The sequence below is a fragment of the Pundamilia nyererei genome, unplaced genomic scaffold (genome assembly GCF_000239375.1).
Source record: "Pundamilia nyererei isolate P.nyererei 1_Seehausen unplaced genomic scaffold, PunNye1.0 scaffold00136, whole genome shotgun sequence".
NCBI lineage: Eukaryota > Metazoa > Chordata > Actinopteri > Cichliformes > Cichlidae > Pundamilia > Pundamilia nyererei.
This window is the reverse complement of record NW_005187537.1, coordinates 1,792,634-1,801,364: the sequence shown is the minus strand read 5'-3', so window position 1 is coordinate 1,801,364 and position 8,731 is coordinate 1,792,634. Positions and strand designations below refer to the sequence as shown.

The 8,731-nt window shown below is 40.7% G+C and overlaps 2 protein-coding genes across 2 annotated transcripts; one reads left to right on the top strand and one right to left on the bottom strand.

Annotated features, from left to right (window-relative positions):
• The first annotated feature begins 6 nt into the window (after positions 1 to 6).
• znf511 (zinc finger protein 511) lies at positions 7 to 3,046 on the top strand. The gene is made up of 7 exons (XM_005743923.1): positions 7 to 79; positions 162 to 313; positions 402 to 475; positions 1,685 to 1,886; positions 1,981 to 2,105; positions 2,418 to 2,651; positions 2,849 to 3,046. Exons 2-7 carry the CDS (start codon positions 167 to 169, stop codon positions 2,919 to 2,921), a joined length of 855 nt encoding a protein of 284 aa, XP_005743980.1. The 5' UTR covers positions 7 to 79; positions 162 to 166; the 3' UTR covers positions 2,922 to 3,046.
• A 312-nt stretch (positions 3,047 to 3,358) lies between these two features.
• On the bottom strand, positions 3,359 to 6,033 carry msx3 (muscle segment homeobox 3). Its single transcript, XM_005743922.1, has 2 exons — positions 5,506 to 6,033; positions 3,359 to 5,110 (listed from the first exon to the last, which is right to left on the bottom strand). Exons 1-2 carry the CDS (start codon positions 5,864 to 5,866, stop codon positions 4,704 to 4,706), a joined length of 768 nt encoding a protein of 255 aa, XP_005743979.1. The 5' UTR covers positions 5,867 to 6,033; the 3' UTR covers positions 3,359 to 4,703.
• Positions 6,034 to 8,731: the final 2,698 nt, after the last annotated feature.

Genomic DNA, 8,731 nt, shown 5'->3' with positions numbered 1-8,731 from the left:
TTCCGGTTAGTGTGGAGGTCACGTGTATCCGGTTACTGTGGAGCTCCACAGTGGCTGCAGCCAGACCCTTCTCCCAGAGGTAACATCATAGCGACCATTGGACTTGATAACGTTATAATAGTGAACGAGTGTTTCTGTGCCCGGCCAATGAAAACGTGTAGAAGCGATGCTGCAACCAGAAGCACTCCAGCTTCGGACGGAGGGACGCGATGAACAGCAGGAGCGGAGACTCAGTGAGTCCGAGGATGGAAACAACCCGTTCAGCTTCACGCCGCAGATCATCCGCCTGCACAAGGACCACGAGCTGTTTGAGGTAACCAAGCACCAAGAAACCGAGCAGAAAAGCAGGCAGCTGCTCGTTCTGCTAACGGCTGTAACGTGCAGATGAATGCTGTTTGCAGGACGGGGACATTCACAGACACATGTACCTGCAGGACCTGTACATCTCGGAGGCAGAAGACAAGCCAGCACTCAGGTGAGGGAGGCAGGAGATATAAGTGCTTGCTATCTATCTATCTATCTATCTATCTATCTATCTATCTATCTATCTATCTATCTATCTATCTATCTATCTATCTAGCTAGCTAGCTATGAGCATGGGTCACCTTTAAACAGCACATAATTTACATTTGCCAATGCATGGGTTAACACACTCATCCTTTAAAATGTCTCCTGAAACAGTAAAAGCTTTCATCATGGCTCTCCTGCAGGTGAACATGCTAGGATCTCATCCTGGATCTCTCTCTCATCCCCTAAGCTTGCACCACAAAGTCAGATTTGTAATGGGATATGATGAGAAGTACAAGTAAAAACAAATGCAACTACAATCAAGACTAGGAAGGTTTTTGTCCGTTATTTGCGAGTCTCTGTAAAAATCTGTTGCTCAGAGAGAAATCTGCCATAGATTGACGAAACACTAAGTGAGATAAGGGTTAATGAAACAAAAAGGAAAATACAGGAGCCAGAAGACTTGCATAACTGACTTTTAACATCCTTTTACATATTTATTTCATCCTAAATTCCTGTGAGCATGACTCATCTATGGAAAGTCCTTTCTAGTGCTGAAAAAAAAAAAACTACCTGTAAATAAAGATTTGGGGTTATTATCTCACAATTTTGAGTCACCAACTCAAAAGTCTGAGAAAAGAATTCAAAATTTGACTTCATAATTTGAAATTTTGAGACAATAACCTGAAAATTTTGACTTATGGATCACCAAAAATGTTTGGTTTTTTCAGTGGCAGAAACAGGCTTCCATATTAACCTGCCCCACATACTATTTGTCCTTTGGTGTCTTAATGTCCATCCAGGTAAGGAAATCCCATGAAGTTGATTCCGTTCATGTGGATGTTATAATCACTATATTTGCACAATGACAAAAAAAATAACACATTAATCCCACATTTCATTTTTGGGATTTTGGGAAGCTGATTACTTGTAAATAAAATAAGTGATCATATTTAGAAATAAAACGAGTCAAATAAGATGATTGCAACAGTAGTAGATTATGCACTTGGACATATTTAATTGAGAAATGCTAAAAATATTCAGTAAAATGACAAATTTGCCCCAGAAGGGATCATTATTTAGCAACCGTGTTGGATTTTCTACTTGACTGATGACTTGTAATCTCAGTGTTGGTCAGACTGTTGATAACCTTCCTCCTCCTCTTGTCTTGTGTCAGCGTGTCCGAGTTTGCCTGTCACATCTCAGGCTGCAGTGCGGTCTTCAGTGCTCTGGAGGAGTACGAGCACCACTACAACGCCCTGCACAGGCACGTGTGCTGCTCATGCCGCCGCTCCTTGCCGAGCGCCCGGCTCTTGGACATTCACATTCAGGAGTGGCATGACTCTCTCTTTACTATCCTTGCCCAGAAACAGGACATGGTAAGTCGGTGTCAAATAGAGCTCTGCTGTTAGGAGATATTTTTATTTTTTTTATTTTTTTGAAGCACAGTGACATTTTCTTCACATTTTTCAGTACCAGTGTTTGGTGGAAGGCTGTGGACAGACGTTCAGGACTAATAAACACAGGAAGGACCATTTAATAAGAATTCACAAGTATCCTCCAGACTTCAGATTCGATAAAACCAAAAAGGAACGAGGGTAAGGCTGTGTTTTGTCCACTAGATGGTAGCAAAATGTCAAATTATGACTTTTAGTCAATCTCCTTATTGCCTTATCTACTCTTTATATTCTTACATTACACTCTACATGTCTCTTTTATTATTTATTTAGTGACATGATAAGATCAGACACATTATAGCATAAGATTTTTTTGCTTCTTTATTGATGCTGATGTGTAAAATTTGTATTTTTGTATTATTTTTCTAACTCTGTGAAAGGCGCAGTTTAAAATAGCATCACTTTAATATGTTTGCCTTATGCGTATTTTAAATATTGTATCTTTGTTAATAGAAGACGAGAGACAAAAAGAAGGGAGCAGAAAGACGCAGCCATGGAGGTGGTGGATGATGTGTGTGAGTCTGAGGGTGTCTGTGAGGTTATGTGTAACTCTCCGTCCGACGAACCCGAGGGAGGGGAATCCATGGAGACACACGAGTGTGAGGAAAAAGCCTCTACCGAGGACGTTCTTGCTGCAGCCCAGGACACTGAGAGCACAGCGCCACGAAAGCCTCAGTATTCCTATAGGTTAGCCTTCAAATCTGTATGTGTTAAAACTAAATCAGCCATTTTTAAGAAATTTGCAATTTAAAAAAATCCAGAATATTATATAAGTTAAATATGTGTAAAGTACTGATTACAGCACATGTGTACTACAGTTTTTTAGCATTTAAAACTAAGCAATCTGAGGCCCAGAATTGAGCAGCTGTGCTCTTTTCTCTCAGGATCCCCAACACTGTGTGTTTTGGTCACGGTTCGGTCCGAGGCTTTAGAGGACGGCGAGGAAGGAGGAAGTGAAGCATCAAAGTCAAGGCTGCTATTTTCTGGCTTTTCAGATTTACAGCTTTATAACCTTTGTACAGAATACCTTCACAGTCATAGATGTTTTTAACCTGAAATAAAAAAGTTTTATTTTGCAAAAATTGCAAGTTTCCTTTTTTTATTGTTGTGTTTTTTGTTTGTTTGTTTGTTTTGTGGTAAATGAACTGCATTCATGTGGTGCTGTTCTGGTGTTGCTGATCCCTCAGAGCAGTGCTGCATTTACACAACAACCAGCACTTACCCATTCACAATTTGACTGGAAAAACTGAAAAGGCATTTATTAGAGTTTTATATATATATAAAAAAAGGATGCAGTAATACTTAACTGCTGTGTTTTCAATATAAAAAAGCAGGTTTTTGGAGCCCACTTTAAATTTTGTGTTAGGAGAAACAAAAGAGAATGTCAGGGATTTTCATAATAAACTTTAATAATTGTACAAAACATCTTCCACTTGTGAAATATAAAATACACTGTACCTTAATAGCTCATGTAAGTTGGTCTGCCGCGTTCAACACTTGGAGTGTTTGCAAAACTACACGAGGAGTTATCTACATTTAGTAATGAAGCTGATCTCGAGAGCTCTTCTGACACCTGTGCAAAAACATTCTCCTTTTGAGGTAAGGGCTCGAGTAAAGCAGGTTTATTGTATTTATGAAATGAGCACAGTTGTTAACGAGCTGGAAACTGTTGCTTAAATCTTATTGTTACAGTAAATTAACCTTTAAAGATCTTCTGGTTCTCACTCCAGTTAATGTAAAGCACTGAAGAACTAAGGCACAAAAGATGTAACGTGTAGAAACTACATTCTTTAAATATGTATGTTTTTGTTTTGTTGAAGAGGAAAGGCCTTTAAAGTCTTTTTAGAGTTTTACAGCATCAGGAGCTCACCTCAGGAAGTTATTAAAGGATAACTTTAATTTTCTATATTTCCATTTTAAGTTCAGAGACCCTATTAAAACACCAAATCCACAGATTCTCAACCATCACTTTCGCATCTTTGCAACATTAAAGTGTCAAAGTGATTCCCCTTATTTGTGAAGCTGTTTCTAAATGAGCGGTTATGCCCATTAAAAAAACCCGAATTAATCTACCATACGTTTCTTTTTGGATAACATTCGAGCTCTGTGGCATACATGAATAAGATAAATCAGAAATGACTATCAGAAAAATATAGAAAGTCAGCAAAACTGTCATTTAAATATTTTTGCTATAAATTAAAACTCTCCTTGAAGAGGTGGGACATTTCAAAGCATTTAAAATAGAAAGAATTAACAAGCCGTTGTCTTTCAGTGCGTCATACAAGTTTTTGCTTTCAGCTCAAAGCAACAGGCTCTGAAAAAAATCGTCTTCTGTGGTCTTCTCTTACTACAGTAAAATTACTGGAACTGAAGCATACCTGAGCTGGGACAGAAAACCTCGCTGTTCAGGTGAAGTTTGAAAACTGAATCTGAAAATGAGCCACTGCAAAATTAATTTACCATGGAGTAAACTTAACATAAGTGTTTACTGAAAATAAAAAAGGCAATCAACTGTTTTGTTTTTGTTCCTGGAAATAATGAACAGCTTTAAAATGAAGCGAGACTGTTATGTTAACATATCCCTGCTGTGGGTTATTATATTATTCTTTCCCCATTAGCTCTTTAACGAAAAACATTTCATTCAATATGAGATTTCAGACAGATTATTTCATAAGAATATTTTTGCTGGATAAAGCTAAGGCAGTTTCCCCAACGAAGCAGCTTAAAAGTTAGTATGAGTTAGGACAAGTAGTACATCCCATATGGTCCACTGAATAGTCCTGGTACGGGTAAGGCAGGCCGAGGTCCGTTCAGGGCCCCGTATAGCGCCGGGGCGCCTATTGGTGCGCTCAAGGGGAAAGGAAAGGCGAAGGCCGGGAGCAACGGCTTCGTGGCCAGCTTTAGTTTCTCCAGCTCGGCCTCCTGCAGTCTCTTGGCCTTGGCCCTGCGGTTCTGAAACCAGATCTTGACCTGAGTCTCTGTGAGGCCGAGGGAGCTGGAGAATTCCGCTCTCTCCGCGATGGAGAGGTACTGTTTCTGTCGGAACTTCCTCTCCAGAGAAAGAAGCTGAGAGGTTGTAAAGGGAGTTCTGGGTTTCCTGTTGTTCTTGTGTTTCCGTAGGTTGCACGGGCTGGGGCTGGGAAGTCCTGGAAATATAATTAAGAAGTTATCTACACTGCTAGAACTTCGGCGATCGATTTAATAGCATAACTAGTGATTGTTTGAAGTTAAATTTTTGATTGCGCATAGACTATAATCTTGAAGATCACGAAAATATCAAACACAAGCTTATATTCTATATCCTATATATATATGTCCTAACTATTCTACAGTCAGTGCACCTTTGCCGTTATTTACTCTTTGGAGGAAAGTTCAAGCTCCCTCTCACTGTTGGCTCTTAATAGTTTTATTACAGACAATTATAATATTTTATACAATCGTTTAGCAGTCATTTTGTTTATGCTTCTTTGCCTATACAAGTTGTTGACGTTTTTGTTTTAACTATCGCACAAAATGTCGCAATAGCGCATTCTACACTCACTTGGAGGGGATGCGCAAGGCGCCTGCAACCAGGAGCTCTTCTCCTTGTCGCTGAGGTCCACCGCCTCCGCTTTAGACCGATAAAATCCTCTCTGTGACGCACAATCTGCGTCCTCTATCCGGACGCAACCCGAGCCAGGCTCTGAGTCTTGGAGGCTTCTGCACGGCGTCCTGTCTGATATGAGTGATTCCACACTGAAAGGCAGATCTGAACTTTTGGTTTTACACCTTCTAACAGGTGACAGGTCCAGCTCATCAGTTCCAATTCCATCAGCGGCTCTATCCTCCGGCGAAGTCTCCCCGGGAGCAGCCACGGGCGGTGATCCTTGCGCAGGATTCATTACGCACGACTGCGGTGCCATACAACTAATTTTCCTGCCGCTCTCTCCGACACTGTTTATGTTTTCGTGGCTTCTCTTGAGGAGATAAGTGCTAGTGCAGATGTTCCTCCGATGACGCTACAGCTGTGTGTTTTTCAGGCTTTTACGCACAGACTTGTCTCTCCGTTAGCGCAGTGCCACAAGTTCCCCTTCCATCTTGCCGCCTGCCTATCAGTCTTTAGATGTTTCCACGTGACCGGGCTAAAGCGGTTTCTGATAGGCCGAATTTGTAAAGACAGTGTTGCGGTCCATTTTATATGCTGTGGTTTCTGACAGATATAAACCTCTCGTCAGTGGCACAGCTCGAGTTATTCTATGTAAGGTAGGACAGATGTGCAGTTCCTACCTTTTAAACACTCTTTGCTGGAATCCAAATTAAAATCTGCACTGGTTAATATTTTTATTTAGAGTTTATCAATTCACCCATGCTTGCCCTCTTCAGTTCTTACAGAGCATTTTAGTGTTTTTAATTTTCTGCTTTACAATCCCAACTTTGCGTAAATAGTCAAATATTCCCTTTCTGAATTGGTAGACAACAAAACAGAACCAGAAAATGGGTTGAGCATACAAAGACATCAGGTGGACACAAACGGACTCTAAATGAGTGCTAAGATTTGGTGCGTGCCTTCTGGGTGTGTATATAGTGTATTTCTTTGTTTATAAAAATATTTACCATGTGGTGCTGTGATTGTGTCATAAATCCATTCACAGTTTAATAGATGTAAACCTCACCAGATATATGTCACACAAATTCTTCTCTTTGGGTCCCTTCTGGGAAGTTGTACCGGAGAATGTGTTGACAGTAGTTTTTCACCAGGTTTCATTAAAGCAGTAAGGCAATCCAGGCAGCGATTTACAGCACTCTTTATATTCCAAAGAGTTATTATCACTGTAAATTTCTATCTTGTGGCCTGTAATCAAATTGTCCATGGCCATATTTCAGCCTATTGTGTTCATTGTCTGTAATCCCTTTGAGAGACAGTAAAGGGCCCATTCAAGCAGCCCATCCAAATTGGCCATGTTCTGCAGCTCTTCAAATCAAGTCAAATCATTTTCAGTGAAACTCTATATGTGAGCGTTCTTCTCTCTTATGGGAACTGCTGCTGGGCCTGCAGCGGCAGCGCACTGACTGAATGACTGTCTGTAGGACAATTGGTTAAATGGAGTTAACTGTTTCTCTCCCTGAGGTATGTCCCTGCTTTGATCCTGCTGCGCCTGGCGCCTGTCTGCTCTCCCGCCCCCTCTCCCCCTCTGTGTGACAGTGATAGATCGCTGGGTAACCATACAAGCTTTCAATGACTGTAATTTAGTGCGACATTACATTCTCCTCTAGTAACTGTGAATATTACCACTCTCACTCTCCGCCTGTTTGAAAGGAGACGCTGGGCTGTCTGTAGTGTTGTTGTTTCTCCTCTATTGTTTTGTAATGAATGAGTAAATATTTAAATAAAAAAAGTTTCCTGCTTCTCTAAGAATGGCACACACATGCCACAAGAGTCAACCAAACATTTTGATGTTGAGAAATTAAAATCTATCTATAGGACAGCTGCAGCTTGTTTTCACATAGTCTGGTGTTTAATTAATAATGACTTTTCAGCATGTTTGGAAAAAGTAGATCACTTCTAAGCAATCTTTCATTATACTGTGATCAGCAAACACTGGTGCGGGTTTATCCATTGCTTTTCCCCTTTGGAATCAGCTCTTATGTGTTTTCCTGATATTTTATGCCAATCCATTCATCCTGTAGGTTATAAGATTATTAACTATTTACATGTAAAGTCAAAAAATGTCAAACTGACTTTCTTTCTTTACCCAACTCCAAGTCCTGCTTATTTAACTCAGTGGAGAACTGTGTAAAGAGTTAATTGTGGTTTTGTAAAAGAGTTTGAAACCTTTCGAACCAAGCATGTCGAAGCAGGCTTTATATATTTCATTCTTTAAATCTTTCCCTTTCATCTGAGTTGGCAGCGCTCGCAGCTATCCTAAGCAAACTTTTGGGGAGGGGGCTAGAGTCATGTGGGATAAACATTTATGAAACGCGCAGTGGGGAACTTGTGGTGGTGAAAGTGTATCGTCTTTAAAGGGGACGAGAGAGGCCTGTCTGCGGAAGCATAACAGAACATTATTGTGTGTCTGAGTGGACCTGCCAAAGCTGGTATGTCAAAATGTCAGTGGATGGAAGATCACAAACTCTTCTTTCCCTGCTTACATTCACAAGGAGTTGCACTCTGTCTTGTTTTCTTGAAATAAACTGTGGTCATTCATTTTGTTAAAGTTACTTGTTAAGCACTAGTTACCACTTGCAGCACTCAGAGTCAAAATTTGAATGACTGACATGGGTATTGCATCAGTTACTGAAACAATAATGTTGACAGGCACAGGCTTTCTTGGCTCCAGCTCAGTTTTACTCAGGCCCAATCATGCCAGTCAGCCAAGAGGATGTGCAGGGCCCGAGGTCTTCCTCTGATGTGCCTCGTTATCTGATCAGCAGTCGAGAGCAACTGCAACAACATGTCAGCCTAAATTAGTTTTCTCATCTTTGCAACTGTCAGCACATAGTGTGTTAAGAGCTGCTACTCTTAACCCAAGGTCAAGTGTAACCTATTGAGCAAAACTGTGATGAAGGACACAGATTTGACCCTTACAAGAGACTAATATCCAGGCAAAGTTGAGCCAGGAAAACCAGACAGGAGGTGATTATAGCCACGATGAAAGCTTCAACTTCAGTTTCCATCCACAACTTTTTGAGCAACAAGTGAAGTTTGGAAAGCAAGTATAACACACACACACACACACACACACACACACACACACACACACACACACACACACACACACACACACACA